Genomic DNA, 19,476 nt, shown 5'->3' with positions numbered 1-19,476 from the left:
CTTCATAAAAACATGTGGGCTAAAATGTTTTGATAAGATTGTGATTCTTTTGTTTTTTTTGTCTGGTTTCTTTCTTGGGGAGGTGGACCAGTTAAGGAGGTCTCTGAAGTCATTTCTGTTCAGTTTTCTCTCCCTTTGTTTTGTGTAGGAGAAAAAAGAAAATACACCTTTTTATCAGTATATGTAACATGGTGTTTATTATAAGTTACCATTATATCACAAGTAACATGCTCACAAAAACACTTTTACTCATAAAATAGTAGGTTTAGTAAGATTGTGTGTGTGTTAATGTGCATGTGTGTGTGTGTGTGTGTGTGTGTGTGCGTGTCTGCGATTCACATATCACTGTTGTATTTAGGATAGAGTTACTTTATTAAGACAGTGTATGTATTTGTGTGGCTGATAGAGAGATTTGTCTGTGAAGATTTACATCACTTCATCTCTGTCTTTGTCTCTGTCTCTGTGATGTTTAGGATGGAGAGAACATTTTCTATCTAGCTGTGGATGACATAGAAACAGATACAGAGCTTCTGATTGGTTACTTGGACAGTGACATGGAGGAGGAGGAAGAAGATGACGAAGAAGATGAGGTCATTAAAGATGAAGATGAGAACATCAAAGAAGGCAAACATCTCAGCACTGAGACAGGTCAGTGTGCGTGTGTGTGTGTGTGTGTGTATGTGTATCATGTATCAAGTTTTTATGATGTAGTGTGGACCAAATGTTCCAATGTTGATAAACATTTGATAAGTGGTGGTTTTACGGGCCATTTTCTGGTCCACAGAAGTTTAAATATTTTTTTTTTCTGAAACGATATTGTTTTTACTGGCAAAACAAAAAGTTTCAAATATTTCTTTGATTAGGGTTAAAGTTAGTGTTAGTGGCAGGACATGGTTACTATTCTTAGTCACAGTGAAGTAGGAGTCAATGGGAATTCCCCACTAAGATATGAGATAAGACTCTGTGTGTGTGTGTGTGTGTGTGTGTGTGTGTGTGTGTGTGAGAGTGAACGTGAGTTTGTAGTGTAGTGGGTCAGTTGTAAAACTGACATTTTCTGGAACTCTGTGGAAGCTCGCCAATTTCAAAATCACTTCTTGAGTTTTGGACACAAGTTTAGCATCACATTAGGAGATATCTTTGCTGGAAATGTTTTTGGATTATAGTGCTGTGTATGCATGTAAGTGAATCCAAACCCCCATCATTAGCCCCCCCCCCCCCCCAATCTTTTTGACAGAGATTTTAAATGTCACGATGGCTGTCACTATTACATGCTCTGTCAGAGTCGTGTTCGTGTGTCATGTGTGCGGTGTAGTTGACCTGGTACTCAAAAGTAATGAGCGGGCTACACCTCTTTGTGAGCGTTTTATGTGTAACGTCTGGACCCTGCATCTTTTGTACTCAGTGTGTGCGGTGTGTGGTGTCGTGATGTTTTCTGTGTCTGTACCTCGCCTGTTTCAGACTTGGTGATAAAGAAAGAGGACCATCCATGCCTGCTGTGTGAGAGCAGCTTCCCCAGCGAGGAGATCCTGGCAGCCCATCTCCAGAGCCTGCATCAGAGACCCAGCACCGAGGGCAAAGAGTTCAAATGTAAAAGCTGTGGAAAAGAATTTCCTGTCAAACAGGCCCTACAACGCCAGTGAGTACAGTCTGCCGTCACCTCAGCCCTGACTGTCAATGCTTAAAAGGTTGTTATGACAACCCGAAGAGCCAGTAAGCGTGGGGAGAGCGTGATCCTTTATCATCAAGCCGACTGAAGGATGCAGTGAATGGTCATATGATGTAGTAGTATATTTTCAGTCATTGTCCCTCTGTTGTGCCTAATGGAAAGTACAATAGCTTACAGAAATTGACATTGAAATAACACTTCGATAGTGAACTGGAAATGTTAATGCTTGAGCTCACAGATTTATGTACATACATTTAGTAAGACAGTTATGTGAGGTATTTGTATTTGCGCATTGCACATTGGTAGAACTTTAGGCCCTGTCTGTGACAGGCAGATGCATGTTCTTCCACTGATTTCAGAGACACCGACAATTTCTCCATTACAGTGAAGGGCTGAGTGCAGTTCAGAGGGGGTGTGGTTTAGAACTGAGTGGTTTTCTGTACGTCATTATTTAAAGGTTATGGCTTGGCATGGGTTGTATGTGAGAGATGACAATACCCTGCTGAAATTCTCCATATTCGAGAAGATTTAGATCTATGTTCCAAACGGACTTGTAGTAAGCAGAGCTAGACCATATGTCTACTCCCTAGGTGTCCTCTGCTAATGTAAGAATGATGAAGTGTTTTTTAAGTGCATGTCTCTCTCTCTCTCTCTCTCTGTGTGTGTGTGTGTGTGTGTGCGTGTGCATTTGCGTGTGTGTGTGTGTGTGTGTGTGTGTGCGCGTGTGTGTGCACATGCGCTTGCCTGTGCATGTTTGTGTGTATGTGCGTGTCTTTGTGTTTGTATGTGTGTGTGTGCGTGCGTGCACGTGTGTGTGTATGTGTGTTTGTGTGTGTGTGTGTGTGTGGGTGGGTTGTGTTTTCACAGTGTTCTCCACTGCACTGAGAGTCTAGCTCCTGCTGGAGATTCGTTGTCTCGAGTTCACGAGTGCACACTATGTCACAGCACCTTCTGTTCTGAGTCCAGGTGAGACAGCTTTAAGCATGTACAGCCCTTCACAGTTTACCCACTCAAATACACTGACTCTGTGTGTGTTTATGTCACCGCACCTTCTGTTCTGAGTCCAGTTGAGACAGCTTTAAGCATGTACAGCCCTTCACAGTTTACCCACTCAAATACACTGACTCTGTGTGTGTTTATGTCACCGCACCTTCTGTTCTGAGTCCAGGTGAGACAGCTTTAAGCATGTACAACCCTTCACAATATACCCACTCAAATACACTGACTCTGTGTGTGTTTATGTGTGTGTGTGTGTGTGTGTATGTGTGTGCGTGTGTGTGTGCGTGTGTGTGTATGTGTGTGTGTGTATGTGTGTGCGTGTGTGTAGCTTTGAGCAACATAAGGAGGCATGTAAAGGCGACGCTAGATTCATCTGTAAAGCAGAGAGCTGTGGGAAGCGTTTCAAGAGCAAAGACGCCCTGAAGAAACACAAAGGAAATGTTCACACAGGTAAAAGTTAAACGTTCTTTCTCTCTCCTCTCCTCAAACACACACACACACACACACACACACACACAATTACTGATGTCTTAAGCTGGACTTACCCCACAGTAAAGATAGAGACCTCTCTCACTGTGATTAGATTAATCTTCTAATTGCCAACTCTTTGGAACTGCCCTTCCACTCATGTCCCTTTAATGTGTTAATTTAGTCCACACAAAAATCTTTTTTTTTTCATTAATACAGTCTATCAGACAGCCATAATTCCCCCTTTCTCTCTTTCTGTCTGGCTTCCTCATTCGCTGTCTGTGTAAATCAGGCTAAGCACAGAACTCAAACCAGTCTGAGCTGAAAAAGCCAGAACTTGCTTTGGGCCTCACAGACAGTGAAGAGCACATCCCAGTGGATCCAGTCTGATCTACAGCGTGTATGAAGACATACAACAGTCGACCAAGCAGATGTGCACGTCTCACCGCGCGATATTCAGCCCGTGGTTCAGCTCGCATCCCTTTAACTCTCTTTTCAGCTCAGCTCACACAGAAGCAAATAATCTTCCAGCACGACATGCTCGTACCCTTCAAGTTGTTTTTTTTTTTTTTTGAATTTCACGAAACTGTAAAGAATCTAGCCTGTCTGTAATGTAACCGGAGTCATTTGTGGTCATGAATTTGAAATTCAAAATCTAGCGAGGCTAGATGAAGGTATCTGTGATGGCAGACAGGGGAGATAAGTCTAAATTGGATGGGTTTCCACTCTCACTCAGTTCAAGGTTACGAATTCCCCTTTCTCTGCTTCTGTGAAAACCTGTAGCTCAAGAATTCTGTTTGTTGGTAGCAGAGTTGGAAATGTTTTACCAAACAAATGAAAAAGTTGGCTTAGGACAATACAAACAGAAGATAACAAACACATTGTCCTGTGTTGTCTGAAGAAAAAGCTTGGACACAGGCTGAAACAATTATATTTTTGTAGCTTATCGAGTAGTTAAAAAGGCGTAACTTTTTAGAGAGTGTTAGGATGCTGTGTCAGTTGGGTCCTCTGTCATTTGTATCAGATATGCTTGAAAGCTGTCAACATTTTGTGCTTGAATTTTGAGAACTCTTCACATTCAAATCTCTTGAATGAGGAATTCTCTGTCAGTAGGAGCGCAACAGTGACAAAACACAACCTGAACATGTGAGTGGGTTGTAGTTTAGAGAGAAACTCTGAAACACTATCTGCTTTATTCTCATTTACAAGTTCATGCATTCTTTTGGTGTGTCTCTAACCTCATTAACAATATGTAGAGCTGAATAACTTGACCGTAAGCCTCCTCTGTAAGCCAAGCGGTACAGTGTGGATGCCATGGATATGAATCATTTCACTGCCTGAAACGAGGTGATGGTAAGGTTGGTTAGAAAGCGTGTGTGTGTGTGTGTGTGTGTGTGTGTGTATGTATGTGTGTGTGTATGTTGTTTGTTTCGGGGAATAAAGGTCCTTCAGAAGAGATTCATTGGCAATGTGAATCATTCTGTCATCATGACTACTTGGATTTGTTTCTTGTTGTGTGTGTGTGTGTCTGTGTGAGAGAGTGTGTGTGAGTGTGTGTGTGTGTGTGTGTGTGTGTGTGTGTGTGTGTGTGTGTGTGAGGGAGAGAGAGAATGAGAGAGAGTGAGTGTTAATGCACAGTTGCTGTTAAAATACACACATTTTTATAGTCCATTAAAAGTTAAAAGATATCCTGTGGTGAGGACAGTCTCCTTATGAAGAATCCCAGGGTTGGCTGTTGATTGGCTCAGGAAATGCAGCTGGAGGTTGATCTCTGACCCCTGGCTGAATGTATGCGTTAGTTGTGTTTTGTGAGCTATTCTGCTTGAGTCAGACTGAGGTTTTTTGAACGAAACAAAGGCCACTCTACAGAGAAAAAAAGAATGAAAACGTCTTAATGACCAGTCTGAGACAGGGGGTCTGTGTCGACAAAGCTTCTTGTCTTTTGTGTCTCAGACCACGTCCTGACACTGCAGCAGGGACTGAGTTTGACCCACAGTACTGACACTACACTGTGTGCTGACTGAGTTTAAAGGAGTTAGGAGAGAAGCCTGGTTAGAAATTAATGTCAGAATTCAGATGCATTGTTTGTATTGCCCCCCCCCCCCCCCCCCACTTTCCTTTTATATGCAGTTACATTCACGTGGCACTTGTTGACTTGTTTGAATATAGTGGAAGTGTGTATTCACATGTATGTATGTGTGTGTGTGTGTGTGTGTGTGTGTGTTGTAGGTAGTGCTCGGAGAAAGTTGGTGTGCACCATCTGTAATAAGAAGTGTTCCTCCTCCATCAACCTTCAGGAGCATCGAAAGGTTTCATCTCCTCTTTTACATCTCTTTATGTTCATCTCTCCTTTTGCTCTTTCTTTATGTCCATCTCACTGTATCAGTCTGTCGTAATACTCACTCCATCCAGTCTCTCTCTCTCCACCATCCATCCTTCCTTCCATCCATCCATCCATCCATCCATCCACACTCCCTTTCTCATGCACATAATCTTTTTAAAATCCTTTTTTTCTTTCTGTGGGAGGAGACGTTTGTGGTAACTTTGTGTGACTATATAAGTGTAGGAGGGTTTGGTTTCACGCGCTCACTCATCCTCATGACCCCTGTGAAATGTTATAGTCACAGAAAGTAGACAGTCAAACTGGAGCCCTTTGGCAGCCCTGCCAGAGTTCACACACTAAACATTCATGTAGAAAAAAAGGGGATAGTGGTTTTGAGTTGTCACAGAAAAATAATCACATATGAACCATCATTTTTTCAAAAAATGTAATGCCATTGCAAAAGTTTTTGTTTTTGAAATATTCAGTATTCTGTTCAATATGAAATATTCATCAGTAGTGAAACAGTATTTGATGATCATGTGAGGGTCATATGAATTGATAACAGGATTAGAGCTGAAGTGTGCTCTTCCCGAAAAGTTACATCACAAATAATGTTTGACAATAAGCATAAATGTTATTCTCAACATACATTGTGTAATCTATAAGCAGCAACGGCTTGAAAAAATCCAATAGTTAGTAGCTAGTAGACATGTTTTGTTTTCTGGTCTTGAAAGATGTGACTTCTTTAGACATTGCACTGCAAAATCAGTCAGTTATGGCTGAAACTAACACAGGGATATTTCCACATCAGGCCGCTGGAAGCTTTAGCCAGACTTTCTGCTTTAGAGAGGATCTTTTTCAGGGTCAGTCCCCCCGCGTGGTTAGAAGCTTAATGAATTCAGCCTGTATTTATTATATCGGGCGGATTTGATTGGGAATGTGTTGTTTGTCTTTTCCCTGTAACAAGATGCTGATAGTGTTTGTCTCATAAATAATTTGAAATAACTAGACCCATCTGGCCTTTTTTGACCCAAGGAAATCAAATTTACTTCACTGGCCATCAATCTATATCGTATCTTGTCTGACAACGCAGCTCCCATCCCGGCTCTGGAATCAGGACAGGAGATCTGATTGGATGGCTTCTGATTCAGAAGTGATGAAGTAGTCTTTATTAAGGAAGCAGAATGATAGATGTTTTCTTCCAGTAGGAACCAAATGAAGCAAGTCATTAGTGATTCATTTGTTATTTAATTAACTGATCTCATGACGTTATTTCAATTAATCCTAAAGTTAACATCTAAACGAATTATTACATTCCCCCCCCCCCCCCCCCCTTCCATTCACCGTCTCTTTGAGGATGCAGCGCTCACCTCCTCTCTCATTATTTGTAAGGTATTTTAAAAGGAAAAGTCATGAAGTATTTTGTCCTTGCCCTTGTGTCTCTTTATGCCGCTGTTTCTATGCGTTGCTGTCTTTAGTCGGACGCCGAGGTCTCTCACACGTCGGAGAAAAAGAGGAAAAACGTCCTCACCTCACTCCCCACATGTGGCAGCTGGAGGCGTCACAATTGAATGTTGGGCTTAAATGAAGTGAACGAATGTGTGAAAGGGATTTTTTTCCCCCTTTTCTTTTGTTCTTTTAATGGAGTCCCAATCATCCGCCTATTGTCCGATTGGCTGCAGCTCATTTAAATTCGATTTTGTAACGCTAATGACATTTTACCCTGTGAAATTCAGGTCAGACTGGAACTCAATGGAACATTCTCTATTGACTCCTTTTATTTTTCCTCTCAGAAAGTTTGGCCATACATCTTCACGATGGACGTCGAGAGATTACGAATGTGCGACGTTACACAAAAGCCATAGAGAGAGAAGTGAATAGAGGAGTGAAAGAGGAGGAGATGATGTTAAGAAAACTTTTCTGAAACTGTGTGGACACATTGTACATGCAAACAAAAGATTTGAACCCCTTCTATTGTTTGGTTTTAATAGACAGAGTAGCTGTCATAACTTCAAGCTGATACGTTTTTACTGTAACTAGAGAATAACAGCCGAAAAATGAGTCAAGAGACATACAAAATCGCTCAGTTTCACTTGTTCCCGGTCTATGGAGAATTCAACGGTCTGTGAAGTTGGTGTTCACTTTAAGTTTTCAAAGAAACATGTCATTTATTTATTAGAAAATGTTTTGCTCTATTACTCTGCAGTTTTCATATTAAATTTTCGTGACCCAGAGAATTGTACATTTTTGGGTGAATTTTTGATCTTTTTCGATTTTTGATCTTAGCTGATACAGACCAGATTCACTTGCAGATCTTTGTATATCTGTTCAGTGTAAGGTTAAGGTCATAATCTCTTACGATATTAAAAGAATTTTTTACCATTAACATGTGTTTGCAGAGCTGTTTAGACTTCCTTCACCAGTTTCCCAGTAGAAGTGCATAGTTATTCAACTTCAGCTGCATCTCAGAGAGAGAGATAGAGACAGAGAGAGAGAGAGAGAGAGAGAGAGAGAGAGAATGTGTGTGTGTGTGTGTGTGTGTGTGTGTATGTGTCTGTATGCTCATCTTCCTTTGCTCCCTGGGTAAAGATGTTTTCAAGGTCGCATAGTCACAATGGGTAACCAGATCTTGCTCAAGAGAAGGTCAAACCTAGTCCCCCAGCTTCAGTTTAAAATTTGTACAGTGTAAAACTCTTCTGGTAATTGTATTGTCTAGGCCATGCAGAGCTTTTGGCTATTAAATGTCTCTATTAGTGTGGTGCTATGTGTGTGTGTGTGTGTGTGTGTGTGTGTGTAGACTGGGTCAGTGTAGTGCTGTGGGTATAGAGTGTCTGTATTAGGGTAGTGTGGTGCCTTTGTAGAAGGACAGGCCTCTGTTAATACTGTACTGGAGTTATTAATGTTATGTTAATGTTAATGTTATTAATGTTATTATTGTGATGGGTGAGTGATAAATGTTGTCTGTTTACAGGTCCATGAGATTTTTGACTGTCCTGCCTGTGACAAAAAATTCATCTCCACCAACCAGTTAAAAAGACATATGATCACGCATTCTGGTATGCACACACATACGTGCACAATGTCCACATATACAAACATACCTAAAGAGACCGTGTGCACTGACTGTAATAACCTGTATGTGTGTGTGTATGTGTGTGTGCGTGCATGTGTGTGTATGTGTTTCTTTCAGAGAAACGACCATACACCTGTGAGATCTGCAGTCGCAGTTTTAAGCGTTTGGACCAGGTTACAGCCCATAAGATCATTCACAGTGAGGATAAGCCATATAAGTGCAAGCTCTGCTGGAAAGAATTCGCCCATCGCAATGTTTACAAGAACCACAAGAAGGTACCAGAGCAGGGAGGGATGCGATTGGCTAGTCAGCAGTTAGCTATCCATACAGTTTCCACAATTTATAGACATGGATTTATTTAGATGGATAGACAGACAGGCACACACATACTTGCGGTTAAACAGGCAGAGACAATTAGGCCCTCTGGTTATCAGACAGACACAGAGACAGACGGGTAGACAGACAGTGAGACCAAAGAACAGAAAGCAGACAGAGAAACGGAAGAAGAGAGAGGAGGTGGCTGACATACACACAGATGTTGTCACAGACATGGGAGTGGGGCTGGTCTTGTGCTTTGTCACATAAACACACAGGACCCTGCAGGACTTTATCTTAATGAAGATCATTAGTCTAATCAGCCGCCATGGAGCCAAAGTTCAACATCCGCTGTCACCTTTACCCCCAAAGCATTCACCCTCGAATATGACATTAACCCCAAACTTCACCTATCTCAGATCAACCCAGCCGAGATGACAGGGTGAAAGAGAGAAACGTAGATCAAAAGAAAGGTAACATTTAAGTCTCTCGTGGATGGACATATCGCCCTCTTTAATTCTCTTCTTCCCTCTCCCTCTCTCTTTCTCTCTCCCTCTTTCTTTCTCTCTGTTTCTCGTTCTTTTCTCTTGTGCAGACCCACTCAGAGGAGAGGCCTTTTCAGTGTGAAGAGTGCAAGGCACTGTTTCGTACCCCCTTCTCCCTCCAGCGCCACCTCCTCATCCACAACAGTGAGTGTCTGCGTGTGTGTGTGTCTGTGTGTGTGTGTGTCTGTGTCTGCACGTGAGTGTGTGACTGTGTGTGTGTGTGTGTGTGTCTGCACGTGAGTGTGTGACTGTGTGTGACTGTGTCTGCACTACCATTTTCTCATGCATCTGTCAACAATGACTCTTTGTGTAGACAGATAGATAGATAGATAGATAGATAGATAGATAGATAGATAGATAGATAGATAGATAGATAGATAGATAGGATGACTGATGGTATGATACTCCTTGGTTTGTGCCCGTCATGTACCATGGTCATGCGGCCAATGAGACAAAGCCCCCTAGCCCAGTCGCTGGGCCATGGGGAGAGAAAAAGGTTCAGAAATAGGGAGGAATATTCTAGACCCAACAGCTGGCATCGGTCCAGCTCTCTCATATGCCCCTGCTCTGTAAGCCTTCACATCTATAGCCACAAAACTGAATGGTCCGAAAAATGACAGTGTTATATTGAGGACTCTGCAGTCTGGACGAAATGCTTGAAACCTCAAAACCGGTGGAAATTTAGGCATAGAGTCCAGTCCTTCCTCGCAGGGATGTGAAGAGTACAGAAATATAGTCTTATTTTTTTTTCTTTCTTTCTGCAGTATCCAATGCTTCGTTTCAGAGAAAAATGGTTTTACCCATAGATATAAAGACACCCTTTGTCTCTGCGCTGTGTGTTTCTTTTAATCATATAGTCTTAATCATTTACTGGAACTGTGTGTCATGACAGGACTCTATTGACAAACCGAACTCTAAAGAAATATTTTTACACGCTTTTTATAATCACATGGAGCCCATACTTATGAATACCAGTTACTTATAGTTAAATACCAATAAGACTGTGATTTTACATCACATGTGGAAGTGCTAATTTTGGCTGTTTTTGTTTAAAATGGGGACTGGAGAAGATGGTTCAGATAGGTCTCTGACCCAGGGCCTGCAGTGGAGACGCCCAGTCCAGGCAGGATGGGAGATCAGTTGAGAATCTGTCTAGACTGATGACACGCAGATTGGGAAGCTGGAGGCATTTCCTGTCCGTCTCCCTGGAGACAGATCTCAGCTCACACAAATCACTGGCATACTGAGCCATTGGAATGAACTAGTATTACATATCAGATACCTGTGTGTGTGTGTGTGTGTGTGCATGCGCTCCTTTTTTTCTTTGGAGTTTTAGATGAAGAGCTGAAACCTGTATATTTGAGAGTGTGAGTATATATGTATGCCAGAGATTATACATGTGTGTATGTGTGTGTGTGTGTGTGTGTGTGCATGCGTGTGTGTGAGAGAGTTTGCGCGCGTGCATATTTGTGTGTGCATACTTGTGAGTGTGTCAGTGAATCTGTATGAGGGAGAGGTGTGTGTGTGTGTGTGCGCGCGAGTGTGTCTGTTTATACACTCCTTGCTGTGAGCAAATAGAATACAGCTGTTGGAGTTTTTTTCCTATGAAGTAAAGTCGTTGTTTTGAGAATCAGTGAGAGATGCTCAACACTTCTCTGAGTCTGCCACAGAAGCCAGACAAATACCTCTCAGATAATCTGCCCTATCTGTGCCCCCCCCCCCTCAGTTTCTTTCTTCTTTCTTTGTTTTGTTGTCTATTTGATTTCTTTGTTTTTCTGTCCCCATACTTGTTGTGGCTTTGCTTCCTCAACGAAATTTGACTTTATAGAATGCATAGCTTATTCAATCCAAAATGAATAAGGCCATGCATTCCATTTAAAAAGAAAACACACTCACACACACACACACACACACACACACAAAAACACGCAATATGAAAATAGCACAGTGTTTAAGCCACCATGGAGTTCGCTTCCAGTTTCCCTCCAAACCACTACATGGAAAAATAAAGATATCCTTTTGTGTCTAAATAGAAGAAAGACATCTTTTGTGGTAAACTGTGAAAATAACCTCAAGATTGCCTTTTGTTCAAAACTCTCTGAATTATTGAGTGGTTTTAGTGTTTATTAGGTTTTCTCTAAGAGACCTATTTTGGTTCCCCATCATGTTGAAATCATTTAGAGAGCAAAGGGACAGAGGGGCCTTAAGACCGAAGGTGCGGGTGTCATGTCTGCCATTTTATTCACCAAAGAAACTTTTCTTAGAATTAATCTCAGAATTTCTGAAAGCATTCTGACTGGGCATGTGGTGTTGTTTTGACAGAATGAAGGAACCGGCTAGATAAAAACGGAGGAGACAGGGTCTCTTTGAAGGAAAGCTAACCTCTGTATAGAACGAGCAGGTGTATGAATTTGTCCTACATTTCTTTGTCCAACTTCCCCCACTGAGTATGTGAGGGAAGACATCTTTTCAACACGGGAAACGAAGAACCGAGTCCAAATAGAAGAGGAATAATAGAACGATTTCAAAGCCAGCCTGTAAACGCACATCACAAACAGCAAAATGCAGTACAATTCAAGGAAAATTGATTTGGCGAAATGACCTCCTGTCACATGGCAACGGTGGGATTCACTTTTTTTTTTTTTCATGTAGAACAACAGACTCTATCATGTTTCCTCTTCTAAGGCAGCAAAGAGGATGAGAGAGAGAGAGAGAGAGAGGGGGAGACTTTGAAAGTAAGGAGTTGGTTTTGATGTGCTGTTTCTCCTATGACTTTTCCAGGTGAAAGGACATTCAAGTGTGACCAGTGTGATGCGACGTTCAAAAGGAAGGACACGCTGAACGTTCACATTCAGGTGGTACATGACGGGCACAAAAAGTACAAGTGTGACCTTTGTGAGAAAGCCTTTGTCACCCCCTCTGTTCTCAAGAGTCACAAAAAGGTAAGGTACCCACTAACATCCAACCCAGCTGTGTTCAAAATCCGGTTTTATTTTATCTATCCTGGGAACAAAGGATTGTATAGATTTCAGACTAAATACATTTAAACAAGTGCATTTACATAAAAATCCCTTCAGAAATGTAGCCCAGTGAGAAAGCTGCTGAATGAGTCCATGCATGGTTTTAGGCGTACGTCAGCTTTCGTGGAAAAAGTGGTGTATGAAAGATTTAGGGTTACTTAAGGGTGTGTACATAGCAAATTAGACAGTGCTGAATTAACTCTGACAATGTGTATATTGTGTGTGAGTGTGTGTGTGTGTGTATGTGTGTGTGTGGTGTGTGCGAATGTGTGCATTAGGTGTGGTAAAGTTTGCAGAGCTTATCCTTAAAAATTGGAAATGTTTCCGATTCCATGACATGGGATCAGTTCTATTCAGATAAATTATATTCATGATTAAATCCAGACATAGTCCTATTCCAACCAAAGTGTATTCATCATTTAACCCACGGTAAGAATCCTACCACATCCTACCCAATGCTGATGCACCATCTTCTGCTGCACGCATAGTCCTAAACCCCACTTATAATAACCAGTCAAATACATACTGACTCAGACATGTACATGCATTCCAACACATTCATCGTCCAACATGGTTTTAGCCAGTCAGGTTCATGTTGATCCAACAAACTGGAGACATTTAAACGTCTGAATCCAACAGCAATCGGAATCTTGACCACTTCCATTCACGTTCTTGTCCAGACGTGTTCGGAAATCCAACCAGTCAGTCTTGGTGTGCAGCTTCATTATACCCACCTTCCTCATGCTACATCCCCCATAGACGACTGACTCATGCCAGAGAGTGTCCCCACAACCCTGTTTGGCCTGCACAACAGTTCTGCTTCTTTCCTCTCTGACATGAAATGTTTTGATTTGGGCTCAGCGAAACAAATCTTTATCTGAGGTGAAGTTTGGTTCAAAGTCCCTGATTTTGCTGTTGATTTTGCCAAAGTCTTTCTTTGTACTCTCTGAAAGCCTTCCAGGCCTGACAGAAGCTACAATACTGAACTTTGGCCTGCTTCTGCAATCCATCTCATCCTTTCTTCATAAAACTCGGAAAAGCCAAAATCAGACAGAAATGGCATGCAATCCATTAGTTCTGTGGGGCTTTTGAAAGCACAGAAGCGATCCGTCGTAGATTCCGAGCGCCAAACTCCGACATCGTCAGATGCGATCTGGGATTAGATGGAAATCAGATCCTTTCCTGGCACAACACAAAAGAACCGTCTCGGAGTACTGCTTCATATTGTGTGAGGAGGAGAGAGGAACTGGAAGAGGCCTATAGTTTGACATAATGGAGGATTCAAAATATGTACAGTAACTGAAAACCAGGAGATGCAGGCTGCTAGCCATTAATGATGAAATTAATGCCTGTCTCCTCTCACTGACCAGTACATTTTCTGACATTCCAACCGCCAGGAACAGGTTTAGGGATGTGATATTGACCGTGTATGTGTGTTACACTGATTTTATCAGCTGAATCATGATCAGCCAGGAAAGGATGTGGAAGCAGTGTGTATGTATGTTGTCTGAGAAGGTTAGGGATTAGCCGTTAAAAAGATGGAAAAATAGGATGTGTAATTGATATTAGGTATAGTTATTTAAAGCCGGATGCATAATTTTAGCACGGAAGTCCACAATCACAAAACTCTTTACCAGGCTTAACTGGGTTGACAACTGACAGTTGCTTTACTTAAACATTAAGAGGTGAAGTGAATCCATTTGATTATAGTAAAGAAAAAAAATCATTTCTTAAAGATTTCATAAACATTAAATTGAAACCTTTGTAAAAAGAAAAGTAATCTGTTACTAATCTGTTATTTTGTATAATGTTCTCTTTAATATTATTATTGCCATATTACACTACATCACATCAGACCACACTACACCTGTTAAATTATACTGATATAGTTATAAGAATTTAGATCATTATGGATGGAATTAACATCTATAAAAGGCTCAGGATTACTCTGTCGGTGTGGTGTGTGAATATCAGTCCACTGTCTGATATTGTGTCTGAGATGTTGAGGTGGCCTGGTCTTGTAGTATGAGGGAGTTTTCATGTGTGGGGGAATGAACACCCATGAGTCCTCTGTACCTCAGAATGATCTAAGCCGTTATGTTCTATATTCTATATCTCTCCCTGTTTTAAAAGTAAGAGAAAGATGCTTTCCCCTCTTCTCTCATTCTGTCTCCCTCTCTTTCTCTCTCTCTCTCTCTCTCTGACTCTCTTTCATGTAGTTTTGTTTGCCAGCATGGCCTGTCTCTCTCCTCTTGCTTAAAATACAAAGAGGAAGATTTGGAGTTTGAGTGTGTAGGAGAGTAAGAGAGAGAAAGTTTGGTAGATTCTGTGACTCCAGTGACAAAGACCCCGTGTAGAGGTAGGAAGCCACAGAGAGCTGAACCTGTCTGAACTTCTTCACCTGAAATAAAGAGTGAGATCATTATCTTTACAAACTGTTTCCTGTCTGAAGGCCTCTTTCCTGAGCAATTAATGCCAGGAGAGCAGATGTGTTCCTCTTCCCCCTGCACAAAAAACAAACAAAACAATACTACTCACTAACATCTGGGAAGTGTGTGTGTTGTTCTTTTGTGTGTGTCCATGTGTGTGTGTGTATGCGTGTGTGTTTGTGTGTGTGTATGTGTGTTTGTGTGTGTGTGTGTGTGTGTTTGTGTGTGTGTTTAAGGTTGGGAGGGAAGGTTATGAGACAATGATTCTCGATGGTTGAAAGAAGCCAAACAAAATGAGAGAGGGAAGAGACTGTTTGGGAGAAAGGAAAAAAAGATGGTAGGAGGGATGATAGAGGGACACTTGAGAATGGAGAGAAGAAGACTGTAAGGCAGGGGAGAGCAGAATATGGGAGGAGCTAATTTCCTCTTTTACTTTAACATAATGAGAGATCTGTGTGGATACAAATGGTTGCACCTAAGCAGATAGACACACACACACACACACACACACACACACACACACACACACACACACACACACACACACACACAGAGCGAGAGAGACTTACAACTGAAAAATCAGTAAAAACAACACTTGCATCTTAACTGATAAATAAATTTGTATTTTGTGATATTTCTCTGCTTTTGGCTTAAATGGATATGTATGGTCAGATGCAGTGTTGCATGAAATCCATTCTTTCTTGGTTTGTCAATGTTTATACTCATTGAAGAGTATTGTTGCTCTCATGTGTATTGTATTTGTAATGAGTAAGATTTGATGCTGCCAGACATTGCTCTCAGTGTTTTCCTCTCTCTGGAGTTTTTACTGGGGTTTAATGAGATCTTTTAACAAAGTCACATATTACAGTCCAAGTGTTACAGTACAGGTGTTTTGGACCAAACGGCTACAATTGTATCTGGACACTGTTAGATTATGAGTATTACTGAAATGTTAGATCTCTGTTGTTTTTATGTTTTTACTGCAGACTCATACAGGGGAGAAGGAGAAGATATGTCCTTACTGTGGACAAAAGTTCGCCAGCAACGGGACACTGAGGGTCCACATCCGAAGCCACACAGGTCAGTCACACCCCTCTGACATCAGATGCTTTAGTCTGTGTTACATCTACAATGTCTCCGTACCAACAGTAACACTGGTCAGTCAGACCTATCTGGCTTCTAATGCTTTAATCTATGATAAATCTTCAATATCTTTTCACCAACTGTCATACCGTCCTGACTTCAGACTGTTTGGTCAGTAGTACATTTTTTGGTATCTCTCTGTTAACACAGAGAAGTGGTCTGAGATGTTTTCATCCACACTGTCATCACCTCTCCGCTGACATATATGTCTTCTACTAAAGCTATATGGTGCTCTGACCTGGTCACGTGTGGTTCTGCTCATGTGTTTATGTCTATGACTCAGTGTTGGTGTTGGAAGGACACTCACAGAGGGGCGGTCAGAGTGGAGTGGGTGGGTCAAGGCTGGTACAGGGTTTACTCTGGTGACATAGTGACAGAAGACGGATGTTCATTAAAACGCCTTTAAACTGGAGGGCTCCGCATTCCACTGTGTCTCCATGCCAACACAACATAACACACACGCACACACAAACACATACACAACCACACACATACATATGCGCGCGCATGCACACACACACACACACGCGTGCGCACCCGCACACACATGCGCTCACACACACACACACACACACACACACACACACACACACACACACACACACACACAACACCACAAAACATGTTGTAAACTCTTGCTCTTTTCTCTCTTTTATTTCTCACACACTCACGGTCTCTGTACCTTTATTCCTCCCTCTCTCACTCTCTCACTCCCCCCATTCTCCAGTGTAATTCCATCTGCTTGTTTGTATGGCCTGGGTGCACCCTGAGCTCCTGTGGTAAACCTTCTCCTCCAAAACAACCGGGAGTTCCTCCTGTCTGTCCTTTAATCTCTTCTTTTAACAGCTTTAGTGTTAAAGATTCCATGCCCCCAAAAGACCAGTGCTCTCCTCTAGTTAAAACCTAGAACAAATATCAGTCCCATCGGCTTAGAGTTCACTTCATCCTCTGACGGTCGTTTGTGTATGTCTTCATGCGACCAGTCTTAGTGAGAGCAATTAACGCCAAACTTTACGGGGCCTTTGACAGATTCACGTGATTAGGTCTGATAAGAGACAACTAATGTAACACAACAGTCTAAAAAAAAGCCAAGCATTCATTTAACTGACTGTTTTCAGTGGATGCATGAGTGTTAAGGATTGTTTAGAGTCCCAAAGTGTAGTTATAGCTCAAATGTAAATGGTTTCCCTTTGCTGAGATGGGACTTATTCTCAGTCACTTCAGGGACCAGCTGTATGTTTATCATTATGATCCCAACCAGCTGATCCCGCTGCTTCCATCCATCACCTTCCTACTCACACTGAGCTTCTAGACTCTCAGTAACTTTTTCCCTCTTCTGTGTACTGTACTGGCTCTTTTTAATGACCAGTGTTAGGCTGGTTTTGTTGTCTTTGCATTCTTTTCATTAACACAACCACTCCTGCAGCTTCAAAGTTTCTCTCTCTCTCTCTCTCTCTCTCTCTCTCTCTCTCTCTCTCTCTCTCTCTCACACACACACACACACACACACACACACACACACACACACTACAGTGCTCACCACAGCTACCAGGTTCAGCCCCAGCAATGAGAAGAGCCCAGTCTGAGGCCTGCTTTTGTGTGTGTGTGTGTGTGTGTGTGTGTGTTTGTGCCTGTGTGTCATTTTGTATATATGTGTGCTTTGTGTATGTGTGTGTGTGTGTGTGTGTGGGTGTGTGTAGTTTGTATTTGTATGTGTGTGTGTGGTTTGTATTTGTATGTGTGTGTGTGTGGTTTGTATTTGTGTGTGTGTGTGTGTGTGTGTGAATACAAATGGTGTAATGGTGTTTATACAGATAAAGAAAGAGGGGGAGGCGTGCGGGAATGCAGAGGGATGGGTGGGAGCGAGGGAGGTATTCCACTCTGTGAAAGAAAAGTAGAGAAAGAAGGAGAAAAAGAAAGAAAGAAAAGATCACTCCAAGAAGGCATCCAGCAACATGACCCCTGACCCTAACCCCCTTTAAATCTGCCTGTGCCTTCTTTAGTCGACGCTTCCTTTCCCTCTCATTGTTTTCTCTCATTTTCTCAAGGAGATTCAGGGAGACGCGTCATTTAGAGAGACGGAACAGAGAAAGATGGGATCCACATCCCCATGACATCCTCTAGAATTTTCCTTTTCAATACCCAGTTACAACAATAACAGAGAACATTGTGACTCGTATTTCTCCTTGTCTTTCTCAGTCTGAACCGTGGACTGAGCCATGATCATGTTAACAACATAAATGAGAAAAGAATACATAAACAGAGATCTCTAATCAGGTCATTCAGACAATGCTGCTGGTCATGTGGTGTGACAGCACTGATGCAGTTGTCTGAGTTGTGCCTAGAAGTGTATGTATTAAGTCAAAGTAATTTGTTTTGCTGAAACTGACCGTGTGACTAGTTCATGTATTTAAATTAGCGAAATTAGGCATGTCGAATGATTAAAATCTTTGTTGGATTAACTGGAAAAAGTGACTGTATTAATCATAATTAATCACATTTAAGAATTTGGTGGGAGGATTTGGTCAAACACTTTATCAGGTATTTGAGTTATTTCAGTACTTTGATTAAAATAGAGAACACATGATGTGCCTCCAGTGGTTTGGGTTTTTTTTTTGTTTTTTTGTTTGGTCTGTTGACCTCTGAGGTCCAGACCGAAACAAAGTAGTGTATCCTGCTACAGTGAGTCTCACCTCTCCAACATTAGCTCAGCATTTAGTTAAGAAGAAATGAATGGTATTATGAATTCTACTTTAATCGCAGAAGTGAATATGTTAACGAGCAGCTCTCAATCTGTGGTAATGAAAACTGTATTAGCCTACTCTATTCTTATCACACCTAATATGACTCTTAGTTTCACTGAGAGAGAGAGAGAGAGAGAGAGAGAGAGCGCGTGAGAGAAATGTTTAAGCTCTTGCTGTTTTCTTCAGTGCAAGGAAGAAAACACATGGTAGCCTACAAAGGGCTAGACAAATACAAACTGGTGCATGTCCTTTCACAGCACTAATACCCTTCCACTGCCCCCTATGGTGGTCCAGAGCCAAGCGCTGACAAAGCCACAGCAGGCATTAAAGGGTTAAGTCCGAGTGTGTTTGTATTCGCCTGCCGCATTGGCAGGAAACTAGATGACTGGCAGAGGGAGATTACCTGTCCACCTGTCCAAACGTTATTGGTCTAATCAGCCTGGATTTCTGATGGTAAAATTACAAAGGTGTCCACGAGTGAATGGAATTCTGTGACACATTGCATAGAAATTTAATCGGTCTCAGATATTTGTTTTAATCTGTTTCTAATCCTTTGCAGACATTCGCACGTTTCAGACTTCTTTCTTACAACCCATACCTTTAAAATAGAACTCAACAAGTTACTGTATCATATTTCAAATCATCTGATTTCAACGAGAGATTCTCATCTGTTTTTTGTTGTGCAGTTGTGGTTTTTGTTTGTGGGACTTGGAAGGGAATGGATTTGCTTGCAAATACAAAGTTTACATGT

General features: G+C 41.7%; 1 protein-coding gene across 1 annotated transcript in view; it reads left to right on the top strand.

Moving 5' to 3' along the window:
- Positions 1–19,476, top strand: part of prdm5 (PR domain containing 5) — a 44,178-nt gene that overhangs the window by 6,043 nt on the left and 18,659 nt on the right. The window contains exons 4-13 of the mRNA XM_030787346.1: positions 474–648; positions 1,459–1,636; positions 2,534–2,632; positions 2,994–3,115; positions 5,363–5,442; positions 8,428–8,512; positions 8,647–8,804; positions 9,440–9,533; positions 12,171–12,331; positions 15,825–15,918. Coding sequence (XP_030643206.1) covers positions 474–648; positions 1,459–1,636; positions 2,534–2,632; positions 2,994–3,115; positions 5,363–5,442; positions 8,428–8,512; positions 8,647–8,804; positions 9,440–9,533; positions 12,171–12,331; positions 15,825–15,918 — 1,246 coding nt within the window. The remainder of the gene's footprint in view (positions 1–473; positions 649–1,458; positions 1,637–2,533; positions 2,633–2,993; positions 3,116–5,362; positions 5,443–8,427; positions 8,513–8,646; positions 8,805–9,439; positions 9,534–12,170; positions 12,332–15,824; positions 15,919–19,476) is intronic.

Source organism: Chanos chanos, chromosome 10 (assembly GCF_902362185.1).
Source record: "Chanos chanos chromosome 10, fChaCha1.1, whole genome shotgun sequence".
Lineage (NCBI taxonomy): Eukaryota > Metazoa > Chordata > Actinopteri > Gonorynchiformes > Chanidae > Chanos > Chanos chanos.
Note: the sequence above shows the minus strand (reverse complement) of the source record. Positions and strands in the feature narration are given on the sequence as shown.